The sequence below is a fragment of the Terrapene carolina genome, unplaced genomic scaffold (genome assembly GCF_002925995.2).
Source record: "Terrapene carolina triunguis isolate 2854851 unplaced genomic scaffold, T_m_triunguis-2.0 Scaffold139, whole genome shotgun sequence".
Classification (NCBI taxonomy): domain Eukaryota; kingdom Metazoa; phylum Chordata; order Testudines; family Emydidae; genus Terrapene; species Terrapene triunguis.
This window is the reverse complement of record NW_020664490.1, coordinates 4847299-4864746: the sequence shown is the minus strand read 5'-3', so window position 1 is coordinate 4864746 and position 17448 is coordinate 4847299. Positions and strand designations below refer to the sequence as shown.

At 49.3% G+C, this 17448-nt stretch overlaps 1 protein-coding gene across 1 annotated transcript; it reads left to right on the top strand.

Moving 5' to 3' along the window:
• Positions 1 to 11955: 11955 nt before the first annotated feature.
• LOC112124016 (homeobox protein CDX-2) lies at positions 11956 to 16963 on the top strand. Its single transcript, XM_024222566.1, has 3 exons — positions 11956 to 12451; positions 15876 to 16021; positions 16763 to 16963. The coding sequence occupies exons 1-3, from the start codon at positions 11956 to 11958 to the stop codon at positions 16961 to 16963; spliced, it is 843 nt and encodes a 280-aa protein (XP_024078334.1).
• Positions 16964 to 17448: the final 485 nt, after the last annotated feature.

The window sequence follows — 17448 nt, the reverse complement described above, 5'->3', positions numbered from 1 at the left end:
CTAGTCATGCGTACTGTGTGCAGCTAAAATGTTATTTGAATAATGCCTCTCGGGGCTTCTGGGATGAGGAGGGAGTAATATATGATTTTGTTTCTAGTGCGTTTTTCCTGCATTTCACCCCAGAAGAGAATAGAATGGCAAAGAAATTTCTCCTTAATAAGGGATAACAAAATAAAATGCTAGGGATGACAGGTAAACTAGTCCAATAGTTAGGACACTAGCCCAGCACCTAGGAGATCAAGGTTCAATTTCTTGCTCTTCCACAGCTTTCCTGTGTGACCTGTGGCTAGTTGGTTGTAGCCTCTCTGTGCCTCAGTTCCCCATGTGTTAAATAAGGATGTCACTTCCCTACCTCACAAGGTTGTTATGAGGATGAATACATTAAGGATTGTGAGGCTCTCGGCTACTGCTGTGAAGAGGGCCATATAAGTACCTTAAATGGCTAAGCTTTGTACAGGATGGGCTTTATAGCTTTAAATAAGGATCAGTGGAGCTGCCCAGAGGATTATGGGACATCAATAAAGCACATGGAACCATCTTTCTAGTGAAAGTCCCTGCTAGAAAGATGAGACAGAGAGCACTGAAAACTTCAGAAGAACCATTAAACTAAGAAGCATTTGAACAGCAGTGATCCTGCCACAGCCAAAAGAATGATAACATAGGTTTAAAAATTAATTGGATCTGCTACCATAAAAAACATCATATGCTCCCCCCAGGTTCAGATAACTGTTATGAAACAGAGAACAAAATAGGAAATACGATAACAAACCAAACTAAAGTGCAAGATACACTCGATACTACCCCCAACCTTCATGACTGAGGCGCCTAGTTGCTGCTGTGATCCAATTGATTTGTTTTTATTTTTCTGCTAGGGGCAGTACCAAGTGACCTTGGTCAAATTAGCCAGACTTTTGCCTACTTTTGTAAACAATTGTAAAATCATCATCAACAAGAGAGAGTCCCCTTACCCCTCAAATAGATATACCTCCCTTTTTGACATAACCATGAAGAGAAAAGTCATGACACCTATGCCAGAGGAAAGGCATTTCAGAATCTACATCAAGCCTAAAATGATGGGCTAAATGCATAGCTTGTGAATGTTAAAATACTGTCAAGTATTATAAAGTGTCCATGAGGAGTCGCAGTTAATTACAATTACACTTTTATTGTACGCTAGCGTTGAAGAGGAAAAGCCAGGACATCCCCCATGCATTGTTTTAATGGACACTAGGTGGCACCCTAAGATCACTTTTTTAGTTTTTCTGTCCCGGGTTAGCCCTGCACTACGGTATAGTCGTAGCCATGTATATATGATTTATACAGCTTTTGCATATCTAAAGTTTTGTTCAAACATAACAGTTAATCCTCTCAAAAACTTGGCACCCTGCTCCACCTATCCCTACCCAAGTAAGGTCCATTGACCTCAATAATCAATATTAACATTTTAAAATCCTGTAACTGCAATAAAAGAAAAAAAGGACTATTTTAAATAGCTCTGCCTTGGAGCTTTTTGTCCAAATTCAACATGGCTACTTAATGTGAGTCAAGATGGCTCATTTGCTTCACTCTCTTTGCTATGATTAATTGAGATGGGACAAATTCTGCCCTCAGTCACAATTATACCTATCTCAGGGGTAACTCTGGACAGGATTTGGCTCTATAGGTTTATCATTCAGCTAAGTTTTCTACATAGAACCAGCGTTGTCTAAGTGGTATGGACAGTGGATTGGGGGACTGAAACTCCCGGGGTCTGGGTTTTTTTCTCTGCAACGGTGAGAACTTGAGCAAGTCACTTACACAATCTGTTTTCCCAGTTTCTCCTTAGGCTAAACAAGGGCTGGCAATTCTTTCTTGCTTGTTTTGCCAGGGCTTTACTCTCCCCTTACAGGATCTAAGTAACTCTTATTGGAGTTAGATGCACACGAAGTGCAGGATCGAGCTCATTACCTTCCAAAAGGCATTTTCAAATTGTCATACTTTGGGATCTAAAACCATATTTGACCGAGGGCTGAGGCCCTGCTTTGTCTGAATGTAGAGTTCAGACAACTTAGCCTGAGGAGGGCAGCATGGGCCAGAGACAGAACCCGCCCCTTGGATGAATCACATCTGAGCTCTAAGGTTAGTTGTGCCCTAACTCTTCCTGGGGCCTTGGATAACTGCCTCAGTTCTCCAGATGTGTAAAATGGGGAGATAACTGCTTTGCCCACCTCAAAGGTGTGCTGGTGCCTAGGTGGGCACATTATCTCAGATGATAGAACTGCCTGGAAATCCGGTGTTTAGAGAAGGAAACAGAGGTCTGATCCTGCTCCCATTGAAGTCAATGGGAAAGTATCCTTTGGTTCCAATGGGAGCAGGTTTGGGCCCCATAAGAAGGTTTTGATTTTGTTTGTTTTCATCTTCATGTAGCAAAGAAAAAAAGAAAGAAAGACTTGGGAGCAGAGACGAAGCATGGGAAATTTCATCCTGTAAGAAGATTATGGATAATTATGAGCCAGTTTAATTCAGGAGGTTGTAATTTAAACATGTTACTACTTTGGCTATAGCATCCACTATTAGCTACTGCTATAATTCTTAGTGAGCCTGAGCCTGCTCCCATTAAAGTCAAATAAGAATTCAGATACTGTCTTAATAGGAACAATTCTGGTACTAGTAAAAAGCAACAGAGGGTCCTGTGGCACCTTTAAGACTAACAGAGGTATTGGAGTATAAGCTTTCGTGAGTGAATGCCCACTTCATCAGACGTCTGATGAAGTGGGCATCTTGCGTCTGATGAAGTGGGCATTCACCCACGAAAGCTTATGCTCCAATACCTCTGTTAGTCTTAAAGGCGCCACGGTCCCTCTGTTGCTTTTTGCAGATTCAGACTAACACGGCTACCCCTCTGATACTTAACTGGTACTAGTAGTGGTTCTAATTATTATTCATACAGTACCTGGGCAGTTCAGTGTCGTTTAAATGACAAATAAAATCACCCTCTTATACAAGCCCCAGTCCTACAAACCTTTTCTCAAGCCCGCAATCCATACTCATGGAAGTAGTTTTATTCCTTCCTTCAGAGTAAGGAGTTGTAGAATTGGGTCTTTAGAAGGGGTGCTGGAACAATTTGTATAGTGGAGGTGCTGAGAGCCATTGAACCAAACTGTTAATCCTGTATATAATGGAAACCACTTGGAGCGAAGGGGTGCGGCAGCCCCCCAACACCCCTAGTTCCAGCACCTATGGTCTTTAGTTGGACATAGAGGGAGATGCTGTCACGCAAGATGCGGTTGCAGAGAAGGCACTGCAAAGTCTCTTGCTATGGAAGACAGTGTAGAAAATAAAGACAATCGGTAATTAATTAAGTGATAATGATTCAATTCACCCGAGAGAAGGCTACCCTGGGAGTTTGCAGCGGATAGTGCTCTAGATGTTTACCAACCATTTTACAGCTGGAATTTCACGTTTTCCTGAGGAATGGAGTCAATATAAAGCCACTAGCAAAATTATCCTGAGCGCCTGTCACCAGAGAGCCTGTGTCCTGCACTTCCTGCTCGCAGGGGATTCGTGCTTTATTGGAAGTTGTATTGTCAGCTCTATCGCTAGTGATGCCCTGCGAGTTATCTAGTCTCTCCGTGACTCATTTTCCCCATGGGTGAAATGGGGGTGAAAACGTTCTCGACACTTGTCAAGCCGTGTAATAGGGATGAACAGCACCATGGTAATACTGAATACTGTGTCGTGCCGGAGTCCGGGGGTTCGGGTCCCCGACCGTGGGTGCTGTGCTAACACACAGGGAGACATACATTCCCTTTGACACCAGTTCGACACGCTGGCTGTCCGTGGAGACATGCCGGTGTACGGCGGAGGTCAGACAGTGGGGAATCAGTATTGTGCTGCTTTCCCGGGGAGCTGGGCGGCCGGGAAGGCGCTGTGACGGGAGAAGTCTGGTGGTATTTACCTCTGAAACGGCCAGAACTCAAACTTGGCCTCACTAGCGCAAGTGATCAGGATGGAGTAATGTTCTTTCTACGCCCCGATGCCTGTGCCAAGCTGGATCGGGCCCCAGGCAGCGGGCGTGGGCAGGGAAGGAGGCTGGAGTGTCCCTCTGCATGGAGGTTCAGACGGTCTGGGCAGCGGGGCATTGGGCTGTAGGCACAGGTCTGCAGACTAAAGGCTGGGGGCTAGATACTGCTGTTGTAAATTGTTCTGCAATCGCTAGCAAGAGGGCTTGAGGGCCCAGCTTGTCCTGCATTTCACAAGTCCCTCTTTTGGGATGTGAAACTGACTTGCTGTCCTTTCTCTCCTTCTCTTCAAAACTGCCACAGGGAAGCGCAGTTCATTTCATTCTCACCCGGTCCCTGCAGTTTCACCAGACCCCTCTCTCAGCCCAGACCAAGAGCCCGATTCGGCCCGGCTGGAGCTGGGCTCTGCACCAGCGGAGTCAATGGGATTTGTGCCAGTGATTTCACGGGCAGTGAATTTGGGAGCAAACCCCGTGACTCATGATTTTTGCTTCTTCCAAGTTCCTATTCACTCACAGCGTGTCTAGGAGAACCCACTTTTCATCGCCACCGAGCAGGCAGCCCACTTGGCCACACCTGTCTAAAGAGAAGTTATTTAATGCGTAACCTGGCAAATTCCCTCCAGAGACGGGCAGCTCAAATAGCCCCACATTTTACTGTAGGGCCGGAACGAGCCAAACATCGGCATTTGGGCTGACTGAAGAAAAGGGGCGGGGGTGTACTTCTCTGTAAGGACAATGAAAAGCTGAGCTTAGGCTGTGACTGTGCGTGATTAGAGCGAAGCGAAAGGCAGCCACATTCTCATTAGGTATTTCGTGTGCACACATTTGTACCCGAGCCCACTGCGAGCAAACGCTCGCCTTCTGCTCCGCTCCTAGCGGCGTGTATTTAAACAACCCTACACCCAAGGATAAAAGTATTGGCTTATTCTGCAACTTAATCTACATCAAAGCCCCGGGGGCAGCCAGCTTGAAAAGCTCCAAGATGTTCTTTTAACTCCTTATCATGTCTGTGCTTTAGGGGGAGCCATAAATTCCACAGGTCGGACTAACCCACGGTTCCTCCTTTTCTTCTCCGGCTTGGCCACCGAGGGCTTTAAAACAGTTATTTTTACCTCGCAAACAAAGCGGGGGGGGGGGGGGGGGGGGGGGGGGGGGGAGCATCTCCGAGAGAGTCCCGGGGGTGGGTCCCCTGCCCCCACCAGTCCCCTTCGTGGCAATGAATACATGATTCCACCACAGCCCAGGAATCCAGCTATCGAAGCGCGTGATAATGGCCAGACGCCTAGATCTCTCGCTAACCCGGGAGCAGCCTGCCGGGTTTCACACACAGGCGTCACAGCCATCGGCAGTGGGGTGTTGCAGGTAAGAAGAGGGTCTTGAGCCGACCCCCGGACTTGGAGGAGCTGGGGAGTGGGAGTCCCAGCTAGGGCAGCGCCCCAAGCCCAAGGCTGACCCGGCTGCACGTCTAGCAGGCCGATCAATTCGGCTTCCCCTCCCTCCCCTCCCCGCCGCCAGAATGAGGGGCGAGAGCCAGATCCTCCCGTGAGCTGAGGGGGCTCGGCGCTGCAAACCAGCCTCCCCTTGGCTGAGATCACGCTCCAGCTCGTCAGTGGACATTTCAGAGCCGGCCCCTGGGATCTATTCGCAATAGCTCTGGGGAGGTGACAAGCCCTGGCCTCGCGCACTGCAGGGGACAGAGGCAAGGCGAGCCCATCCACACCATCGGCTTAATTCCAACGCTAACATAGCCCCCTGACTCCCCACAGCCGCAAAGGTGGTTTGTTTGACTCCTGCGGGGCAGAGCTGTTTGGTAATGTCAGGCTCCGTCCAGCTAGCCTTCCAGTGTGAACACAGAGCTCACTTTCCGAACGCAATCGGAGCCAAAGTCTGCTTTTGTATTCTGTGCTCGCTAGCCCCCGGCACACAGCAGGATTTGCCAATAACATTTTGTTTTACTTATCAATGCAGGAGAGAAGACAGTGGCTTGTCGGTCCAGTCAGTTCAAGCGGGTGTCAGGCTACGGGCTAAGTGAATAGAGACACGTGAAAAGGGATGGTGCTTTATTCCGTTTTGCTTTGACCAAATCCTATATTTTTGGTTTGAACCCTTTGGTTGTGCCGTGCAAAGGTCGGTTGTCACATCTCATAACAACAGATATTTAGGGTGATATTCCAATTGGTTCCAATGGAAACAGCTTTGCCCTGAGTAGGAAATATAGCAAGAAGTCTGACGGTGAAGACGCGGCACAACCAAGAGAAGCAAACGAGGGATTAGTTCCACCCGCAATCAGCGTTTTGCAACTTTTAGGTCAAACCGTTTGTCCAACCTCACACTTGAAAGGCTCTGAAGAGAAAAAGGCTTTGCAGGTGGGCCCGATCCTGCCCCGTGCTGAGCACGCTGGGCTCCCCGAGTTCTGCGATGGGGCTTCGGAGCTCAGCCCCTCGCTCGATCTAGTTATTAATAAACTCGGAACTTGCTCAGCCTGGGGGGAAAATCGTAATAAATAATTATTAGGCGTTAATGATGCTTCAGTTTTGTCCTAGGGGAACGCGGCATGGCACTGAAACCACACGGAATGTCTCTGTGACGGGAGCGAAAAGTTTTAAAGGAGGCTCTTTGTGATGTTCGCATTCGTGTGTGTGGTTGTGTCGCTTGCTCACGGTGGTGTATGTGAGTAAAGAGAGAGACAGGGAGGATGCGCACTGATAACTGGGAGTCATAAGCCAACACCAATCCCACATCAAGGTACTCACTGGAGTACAGTTTAGGTTATTTGTGGTAAAGACCCCTAGCCATGTCTCTGCCTATACTCCCGATTTTCTTGCGTTGAAGCATGTAGCAAACTAGGGGCGGTCCAATAATAAAGAACCTTATTTATACAATGAACAACATGGCCAGGATTTGACAAGGAAAACTTTATATTAAAATACATATAAATTGCCTTGCCCACCTTCATGTCTATTTGTTGTACCATGGTGTTGCTTTGGGAAGTCCAGAGGGGAAGTGTGTGTGTGTGTGGGGGGGGTCGTTCTGGATTGCATTTATTTCCAATTTGCAGGCATACAAACACTGTACAATCTGTAGGTGTATTACACGCTTGTTAAAACCCGTTCCCGATTTGCCTCCCAACAAAGATAAATACAATGCAGTGTAATGGTTGGATATAAGAAGAGATGTAAAAATACAAGTGACCCCTCCGATTATGTAGCTATGATACCGCACCATACCAATCGGGATGTCCCATAAATAGCAACCGCGGGGCCCTCGTCACACCTGGGGTTTGTTTTCAGCTTGGAGCGCTCTCAGTCTGGGCTAGGGTGACTGGGACATCCCAGGTCACTCAAGCAAGATCACGCAGCTGATTGTGCCTCATTTCTGCACTGGAATGATGTTGATTAAAGCCCGGTGCAAGCTAACATGAGAGGCCGGGTGTGAGCGGCCCCTGGCAGCCAGGGATCCTTTATTTCGCCCCTCGGTGTTTTCAGATATCGATCAAATAAAATCAGACGGGACCAAATCGCTCGGGACTTTAGAGAGACTCGGGTGTGTTTGATTAACTCTTTTCCACTAGCAAGGTGTCCACGTCGGGGTAAGGGAAGAGACACAGGGAAAAGCAGAAGGGTGACACGGGGGGAAAGTAGCAGGTGCGGGCCCGATCCGGAAAGGTGTTGCAGAGAGTCCTGGGAGATGAGGGAGATCACCGCGCAGGACTGAGGGTCGCCTGCTGTCCCCCCTCCCCCCGTGCCATTGTACCCCCGGGAGTGCTAGTGAGAGACCACATTCAGCCCTGCACTGATTTACACCAGGGCTGAATTTGGCCCAGGCTGTGTAACCGAATTTAGCTACAGAAATCTTTTCAGTCCCTTTGTCTCCGGTTTCATTTTTGGCATCGGGCTATTGTGGCTTCATTCGCTGTGCAGCATCTCCATTAAGAACCCCAGTTCGTGGAAGAGGGGTAAGGGTTCAAATGGATCCGTAACACGTTTGCGCCCGACTGAGGCCACATGGTCCAGTGAGCCGAGAAGACCTTGGGTCCTGAGGCAAGATGGGACACTGACTCCCTGTCACCTTGAGGCACTAACGTGACTTCTTTGTACCTTGGTCAAACCTGCTGCAGGACCTGGCAAATGCAGGATTGTTAACGAGAACGGACCTGAGCCTGCAAACCCTCATTCGTTCGCGTAATCCCTACTCACGCAAGTAGCCCCCATAAAGTCAAGGGGGCTGCTAGCCTCAGAAGGAGTCCCTTGCGTTGGCAAGGACTGAATACCAGTTTGCAGCTATTCCGATGCAATTCAACCATTAATAAAACCATAAACCCAAAATAGCTACAATGTGCCCATTGACTGCTGTTCGTGCCCGGTATATTACTTCTCGCAAGAGTTCTGGGTACCCCCACTTCCTGTTCCTCCGCCCTATACATTGTCGCGTTTTTGACCCGTTCACACAATAGACGACTCTATCTTGGTGGATTATGGGTCCCTAACTATTGCGATTGACGGGCTAGTCCTCTGGAGATGTTGAATGCTGTTGTTGGCGGTGATGTGTGGATTAAAGGAATAGCTCAGAGGCCTCACCCTGGATTTTATTCTGAGAGGCAAACGCAAGATAAAATAAAACCACACAAAAATGCCTATGAATAACCTGGCTATGAAATTCCCCCAAGAAATTGTAAAGGTTTCCATTTACCCCGAACTCGCCTTGTCTGGCTAACAGCTGTTCGCCCCCTAAACCCAGCAGCTGGCTGGATTCAGCACACTGATCCCTCATAACTAGACCATATCTTTGATTGTACTGATTAAAGTCATACCCTGGGCTTTATTTTAAGCGTCACGGTGTGTGCGTTTTCCCTTAGACCTTCCCAAACCGGGAGGAGGCCACGAGGTTTTATCACCCTGTCCCATCCTCAGTGGCTTTGTATTACCTGTCCCGCTTTACAGCACCACCGGCGCTACAGGCAGTATTCCCCTACCCTCCTGAGCGGGTGTGCAGATCGCTCCCTTACCCTCCACCGGCTGCGCACAGTTCTACCAGCCCCTGTCCCCCAAACACCAAAGCCGAGGCACAAACTGGATCCAAAGTATCTGTACTCCAGGGAAGCGCGTGTTGTCGGTGCTTTGGGGGAAGAAATCTGCTTCCCGTGTAGACCGCGTGCGTTCCCGCAGAGCTCGAGGGCCAGGGGCGGTTGTGCATTTTGGATCCAATATGTTCAGAGCTTTGTCAGTTTAATGACCCTGTTTTCGGTTTATTGCTTCATCAAATTCGCATACTCCTAGATGTGCTTTGTTAGTGCTTATCGGGAGAGGAGATTACGCTGAAGGATGCAGCCTTTTTCAGAGGTGTGTTTAAGACTTTGGCTTTAGGAGCGCTGGGGTTTTAAAGAATTCTCCATCCCCCTTTTCTATCTTTCATGTTGGCACTGTGTCATCAAACTGACACCAGGGAAACAAATCAGCCCCCGAGCCAGTGGATTTCGTGTGCTCAGCACGTTCATATTACAGCTGTACAATATTGCAGCATATAAAATACCAGCCGCATTTTAAACTGTGTATGTTATATGGACGGTTTCCACGTACAGTCTGTGTGCGTGCTAGGTACAGAAAATACATAGAGACACTGCATGGGGACAGAGTACAAATATGTCCACCAAGCAAGCTCGCTAATGAAGGGGATATATTCCAGCTCATAAAAAAGATCTCCAACAAGGTGTGCATCAGATCTGAACCCCTCTGTTCACAGTCCCTGGCGTCACTCCATCATTAAAGAAAATGATTAAAAATGAATCCAGTTGTTGAACAACTTTCTTGCGTGCTGAAGGAGGAAATTCTATGGAAAATAAAATTTGAGAGATAAAATGATACAAACCTCTGCGTCAGAAACATTACGCTTCACCACACACTGCCAGGGCTTTAGTGACAAGCCTTTCTGATCGAGCTAGTCCTGAACAGTTACCCCTGGCAAAAATAATTTCTATCATTAATAATGGGGTCCACCCTTCAATTTTCATTGCTGAAATCCATGGGAGTTTTGCCTGGATCCGGCCCATATTAACTAGAAATATTAAATGCGAATTGAATTTCTTTGCGCGGTCTGCATGACATGTAATTTCAAGCGATGGTTCGCATAATTCTCAGCACTGTGATATCGAGTTCTGATCATGAGGTGTTTCTGCCGCGATCACTGGATTCTCCCCTGGGGCCGCCAAGAATGACTGAAGGTGGCTTGTGAAGTGGATTTTGAGAAGGGTCAGTGCTGAGTTGTCAAACTTCTGTGAAACAGGGTGGAAAGGGAAAAGTTTCCATCTTATGCAGTTATCTCTGTGAGTAAAAGACTTCGTTGCTGTGTATATAAAGAGATGCAAATATTCAGCATTTTCTGCATTGTTCCCGGTCAAGGTGACAAGTTAAAGCATAAAAGCACTGAATGGATGGCGCCTCTTCAAAGAACGAATTGTATATGAGATGTGTTGTGAGGAGAATGAAGAATTCTCGTAGCTAAGTAACGTTTTCATAGCTGCTTAGTAGGCGCTAGGAGTTTGATCGGGTTTGCAAGGCGCTTTAAAATGGGAGTTCACTGGGTGAAAAAATAAATCACCAAAATCACCAAATCACCAAAACCATTCTCATGTTTATCCTCAAATCTATGGTGTCATTGCGAGGCACTACTTCGCTTGAATTTAGTTTCAATTGATCAAAAGGAATTAATCAAAATGAATGAAATAAATTAAATTCATCCACCGGTTTTCTAGAATCATAACTGAAATAGGAGTAACAAAAATTTAGCGTGAAGTTTGCGTTTAAGGCGTATTTCATAGCAAACTCTCCCTCGATTACAATAATTTCTCTCCGTTCAATCTAAACTATCAAATAGGGGCTAAAAGATTTTAGATCAGCAGAGGGCTTTTTTTTGTTTTGCCTTCACTGTTCGGCATTGATTATATTTCTTTCCCAACAATATCTAGCAATTAGATTAATATTTGTTAAGACAATTCTCTTGATTTTGTGCGACCTCTCTTTCTTGAGGCTATTCGGCGTGCGTAGCCGAAAATTCACCGTTTCTATGATTCTGAAAACGTTTTCAGCAAAGTATATACAACACAGTAATATTGTTATATATGAAGTAGAACTAAAACACGATAGAGCAAAACGAAAAAGAAGCCACTTATCAACATTTAGGGGAAACAAAACTTGACTTGGTTGGTAAGAAATAAAGGCGATCCAAGTGCATTCCCTTTGGATTGAATATTCTGTATACACACACACAGTCTTGTCGATTTCACTTTTCCTCTGGTCGTCATCCAGTAGTCTACGGAAAAGTTATTCTAAACTAACAGCTCTAAAAAGGGAAATGTCTCTATCTATATATCTCCTTATACGTGCTGCCTTTATAACATTTAAAACAAAAGGAAAAACCTAAATAAGGGCTGTTCTGCAACGTGCTGCCTATAGATAGTCCATGATACACGGTTCCCATATTCCCACCCTGGCTCTCAGAAGTCTCTCTCTCTTTTGCAAGTCTCTTCATTTAGTTCTTTGAACCTGTGATTGGAGGTTAAAGTGCACCAGGTTGCAATGGAAGGAGGAAGCTCTTAAACAATAAAGGCTTGAATATTTAGCTGTGATCAGGTCGCTGCCCTCTCCTTATCTTTTTAAATGCAAATCTTCTTTTAGGGGTAGTAGCTATATACCCAGCGCCTCTCCACGTCACCTGCCTTTGGTGTGTCTGTGCCATTACTAATAGAGCCTTGTAAACAATCGTTAATCATGTAAGTGCTGCCGGCCAATGGGTTCGGATCGCTAGCGGGAGAGAGACGGCTCTGCAGAGGCAACCAGGGGGACAGTCCCCCCGCTGCCCCCCCCCGGAACAGAAGGGGAGCCCATCCCCAAGGAAGAGAAGAGCAGCTCCAGAGCCCCAAGCAGCATGTGGAGAGCTGCTGCCCGGCTCTCGCCATCATGTACGTGAGCTACCTATTGGATAAGGAGGTGCCCATGTACTCCAGCTCCGTGCGCCACTCGGGGGGGCTCAACCTGGCGGCGCAGAACTTTGTCAGCGCCCCGCAATATCCGGACTACGGAGGATACCATGTGGCCGCGGCCGGGGTGAACCTGGACAGCGCCCAGTCCCCGGGCCCCTCGTGGCCCTCTCCCTACGGCGCTCCGCTGCGGGATGACTGGAACGGCTACGGGCAGGGGGGCCCTGCCACTGCGGCTGCCAGCGCGGTGCACGGGCTGAACGGCGGCTCCCCCGCCGCGGCCCTGGCTTACAGCCCGGCTGACTATCACCACCACCACCACCACCACCCGGGCCCGGCGCCCCACGCCGCCTCCGGGGTCATGCAGCAGCTCAACCCGGGCGCCCCGGCCGCAGAACAGCTCTCCCCTGGCGGCCAGCGGCGGAATCTGTGCGAGTGGATGAGGAAGCCGACACAGCCCGCCCTGGGCGGCCAGGGTAAGCGGCGGAGCGCCGGGAGCCTGGGCGAGCAAAGGACTGGGGCCCCGGAGAACCCGGCAGAGCGCTGGGACCCAGAGCAAGCTGCCCACCAGGGCTCTGGACCGTAGCCCAGCTCGGGGGGTCCTGGACTGCAGCAGAGCCCTGCAGGCCTGGGTCTCTGGCTAGCCGCAAAGCGCTGGGGCCCTGCGCACCGGAGCTCTGCATGGGAGCCTAGCTCAGGGCGGTCTGGGAAGTAGCAGAGCTCGAGGAACCTCGTAACCAGCCTGGGCCTTGCTGGGACCCAGAGCCTCCCAGGAAACCGTAACTCTCCGGGGACTGAACCCCGCTGCGCACAGCTCGGGCTGCACGGTGGGGGCTGTGGAGGTTAACACAGGCAGTTGTTTCGCTAGTAATTTCTCGGCCTGACCGCTTTTCGGTTCGGGGAGTGGAGGGAACCTCCTCCAGGAAAACCCAGTAGGAAACAGTGCCCAAACTTCCCAGTGGCAGGAGGGAAAGGGCCCCCCAGGCAGCTGAGTTCTCTTCCAGTTTGGAGCCACTGGCCCTAGCTCAGGGTCAGAGCAGCCTGGGTGTTACTAGAGAGATGTTTGTGCCCTACACGCGTGGAAGTGATTTGCAGGGACATTTGATAATGCCAAGAAGCTCACTCATTTTGGAGCCCGCCTCAGGCATGCGGGCCCAGGCCCAGGCATTTCACTGGAATAGCCTCACTTCCGATATATATATTTTTAAAGAAAATAAGGAAGCAGCAGCTCAAAAATGAGGCTCTTCCCCCAAAGGAAAAATTCTATTTCCCCTTCGATTGTTTTACGTTCTTTTAATATTGAACAAAAATACTGAAGTGGATAGAAAATTTCTTCAAATAACTGGTCGTATTATCGACAACACTTAAATTACAGATCCTTGTGGGGAGAGTTTGTAGTAACAAGTAGAGTCACTTCGGGGCTTGAGACTCTTGTTACCGAGCTGCACGTACAGAGAGAAATGTGGACCTTTGCTTTCCCTTTGTGAGAAATTAGTTTAACATGAAGAACGTAGGCAGCAAAGACAGAGCCCTGCTGGGGGTGGGGTTGCGGTACGCTTTTAACGCACTGCGGGTTGGCAGACCGACCCCACAGAGCTTTGGAGCCCCTATTTCAAGGTGTCTTTTGAATCGACGAGCCGTGGGACAGTCTTTGGGGGGGGGTCCTAGTCGATCCAAGTTTCCAGCGGCCGGGAAAGCCTGTGTTGACCGATTTCCCGACGAGTTTAGTTTAATTTCATCCCAATGGAGTGCTTGCTGGTCCTCCCCGGGCTTCAGTCCGAGTAGCCCTGGTTATAGGCACTTAAAAGATTTTTATAACCAATTACAGCCATATAAATCATTGGCCGGTGTCGCTTTGCATTTGTTTCTGAGTCATTGGGCGCATACCTTTATTAACGTCTTGGTGAGCTTTAGGTCTTCACACCGACCTGCTGCTCCCTCGCTGGGAAATGAGCGAAGGCGGTTCTGAGTCCTGGGGTTGTCAGGGTTCGGGCTGGCTCTGGAATTCCCATCCCATCGAGCTGGGGCTGCAATGTATCCGGGGGGCAGGTTTCCTCCGGGAAGGCGAAACTGATCTGCGCGTCTTTTCCTCCTCGCCTTCGGGAGAGGGGCGCGGATCGGAAGGCGTTAAGGGTAGGGCGGGGTGTCTCAAGCCCGATTTTGAAAGTTGCCCCCTTCCTCCCTCTCGTCGGGGAAAGAGACTTGGAGGGGAGCTGCGGTAGATGGGCCTGAATGTCAGCTGAGAACGGTCCGTGATGTCCTGCACTAAGGTGCCAAGGAGGTGGCCAGGCGCCGTTCTCAGTTGTGATGTTAATGTCTCCCGGGTGCCTGCAGACTAGCCAGGAGCTCCTGTTCTCTGCAGACCCTCATCTGTCATGGGCCTTTAAACACATCTTGCTTTGATATACACCTTCCACGCTATTGTCCCTTTTACTGCCCGGAAAGAGGGTGGCAACTTTCGCAGTAAATAATGAATTCTGGCATTCCTCTCTCATCCCCCGGCTTCCCCAGACAACGTGGGGGGCGATTGGGGTTGACCATTTCCCCCAAACCAAAGAGCATCGAGTCAGCGCACTACATGGGAAAGCAAACGACCAACTTTAATGTGAGGGAATCTGCAGGCCGGCCCAGTGCCCGTGGCCAGCAATCCAGGAATGGAAGCTGTCGGATTTTCCCACAATTCCGCCCTGTTCCCACCGTTTTCCTTTTGGAAAGGGTGGCTGGTCACTTGGGGGGATGTCTCCATTCAAATGCTGCCTTTGGAGCCAGTGTTTATGTTAATCTGCCCGGCCAGGGGATGAAAGCGCCTGCCGCCATTTGCTCAGTAGTGGTAATTCAAACAGAATGGGGCTGTTATTAAGGCATTGAGAAGGTCTTTCTTTGATAAGATCTCCTTGTCCGGCATTGTTTGCGATTGTGTTCCCCATTCAGCGGCTCTGGGGAGTTTTCTCTGATCAGACTTGTATCTTCGCAGGGCGCTTTTGTTGTGGTTTGCAGAGAGTTTACCTGAACAAAGTCAGCCTGCCGGGCATTACATCCCTGGGGGCAGAACCTCCCGACTCTTCAGATCTTTCTGATGAACAAGAAAGCTGGGGATATAACCAGTTAAACAAGAAACAATCAGAAGCAAGGGAGATCAACTGATTTAGCAACGTACATACATGCTCCGCATTAAAAAAAAAAATCAGATGCGTCAAACTTGGCATTTTTGAGCACTGATATTTTCTGCCTCCATTCCAGTGTCAGGCTTGTCGGTTCTCGTCTGCAAAAATAAATGAATCCGAGTAAAGGTGCGGGTTCAACATAACAATCGCAGATCGTCTGCACTTCCATCGTTTGCTGAGGGACATCAAAAATCGGGGGGGGAATCAGAGCAATGCCCAAGACGTTTACTTGTGAGAATCTAAGAGTTCTTCTGCTGTAGCAAATAACCCCAGACAACGTGTGCCTACATTAATCGGGGGTTATTACCATAAGAGATTAACGGGAACAGCGGCATTTCAGAACAATGTTCCTTGGAGAAATGTACAAAATTAAGGTACATTTCAAAAACATTGCCATCTGGTCTCCCTCGGGACGGGGAATATAGTGCATGCGTTTGGTTCCTAATGACATTCGTGCAGTTTTTGCCTTTTTTCCCCACGGCCTGAAAAAAATGGGTTATTTGCAAATCTTCTTTCTCGAGCCCGGTCACGCGCTTTATTAAGTCCCCGCTTAGGGAAATGAAACCATTGACGGGGTCCCGATCCTGTCCTCCTTACCCATTGAAGGGTTTGCCTGGGTGGGGAGTAGCCGAGCTCCAGTCCCAGATCAGACGAGGAGGAGACGGAAAGAATGGATCGGGGAAAAGGGTTGCAGTTAAATGTGCCTGATCAGTTGTCATGGATTTCTCCTCTCTAGTTAAAACCAGGACAAAAGATAAGTACCGCGTGGTGTACACGGACCACCAGCGGCTGGAACTGGAGAAGGAGTTTCATTACAGCCGGTATATAACAATCAGGAGGAAAGCAGAACTGGCTGCTACGCTGGGATTGTCAGAGAGACAGGTCTGTCCGTTGAGAGTTCCCTTCGCGTTATTTCTGAAGTACCCAAATGCTCGTTAGTCGCCCACCCCCCATACCCCCATGCGCTTTGTCACGGTGCCACTGGCCCAAGAGATAATGCAAACATGGCCGTGGGATCGCGGGAATAGTAGCAGAATGGCTGGCACCAATCGGTGGGGAAGGCCTAGGAAGGGCGACAAATACCGAGGCGCTGACTGCTCTTGCCAGGAGAGTGGGTGTTTTCCTATATCATGGGGTATGTGACCATGTTTGGAACTTCTCTCGTGTCTCCAGTACTGGTGTGTGCGAAAGAGACCCAGACCTACAGACAGGCATGCCTGCTTTCCAACCCGACAAACTCCCAAGTGGCACATGTGAGAGTGAGGTGTCCGGCCCACTCGTGCGCCTGTTAGCTCTCGGCGTGCTCTGAGCTGACGGCTGAGATGTGCATGTTAGCGCCACCTTAGAAAGTCCTGGCGTTAGCCTGCGTCAGGAGTTGGGGATCGGGTCCACTCCCCCGTGAAAGGCTCGGCAAAAGAGTGCGCATGGCGGGACTCTGGCTTGCATTACACGGGGCTATTCCCTGCGTGTTGCGGCAGAGCCGGGCGCAGATGGCTGGGCTGATTGCGGAGAAACCCCTACGGTGCCCTCTCCGGCTGCCCAGCCCTGCTCGCCTGGTCATTCTGGAGCCGCTCCGCTCTCTGATTTGACCATCTCTTTCTCTTGCTCTTTTATCCCCGCCAGGTAAAAATCTGGTTCCAGAACAGGCGAGCGAAAGAAAGAAAGATCAACAAGAAGAAATTGCAGCAATCTCAGCCCGGCGCGGTGCACAGCGGCTCGCAAGCGCTGAGCCCGGTCTCCTCCCTCCAGGGATCAACGGGTCCTGGCCCAGCTGGGGGTGTCCTGGGAGCCGCTGGGGTCTTAGCGCCATCAGTGACCCAGTGACCGCAGCCAGAGACTGAGTCGGGGGCGGGGGGGCTTCTGCCCTCCTCGGTGAACAGGAGCCCGACATTCACAGAACCCACCGTGGAAAAGGTCACTGGTCACCCAATGAAACGGACAGAGCCCAGGCTTTTCCCTCTGTGCACTACAATGGCCGTATTGATCTTCCTCAACCACACTCCAGCCATTTGCTTTTTGTACAAAGTGTACAGTGTGTCTGTTTCCGTGTGCGGGGATATTCATGATCTTTTGTGTTTTTACACTGGCGTTTGCAATGCAGTAAATACCAATATAGCCGAGAGCTGAACCGAAATAGCCTGTAAGTTCTCCAGCTCGGAATCTCAGGGATCGGTCTGCAGGTTTTCATTACACAGGCTTGGCTAGCCATGTAAAATGTAAAGCACATTTGTCTTTCCCAACCATAAACCTTCAAAATGACCATCTTGCCTTACAGCGCAGGGAAGGTAAGATAAGACACGGCTTAAATA

Excerpts from the sequence above, each read along its gene's own strand:
- LOC112124016 (XM_024222566.1), top strand. The coding sequence starts at position 11,956 with ATGTACGTGAGCTACCTATTGGATAAGGAGGTGCCCATGTACTCCAGC. Across the intron at positions 12,452-15,875 it reads GCCCGCCCTGGGCGGCCAGG|TTAAAACCAGGACAAAAGAT; the intron begins GTAAGCGGCGGA and ends TCTCCTCTCTAG. Across the intron at positions 16,022-16,762 it reads TGGGATTGTCAGAGAGACAG|GTAAAAATCTGGTTCCAGAA; the intron begins GTCTGTCCGTTG and ends TATCCCCGCCAG.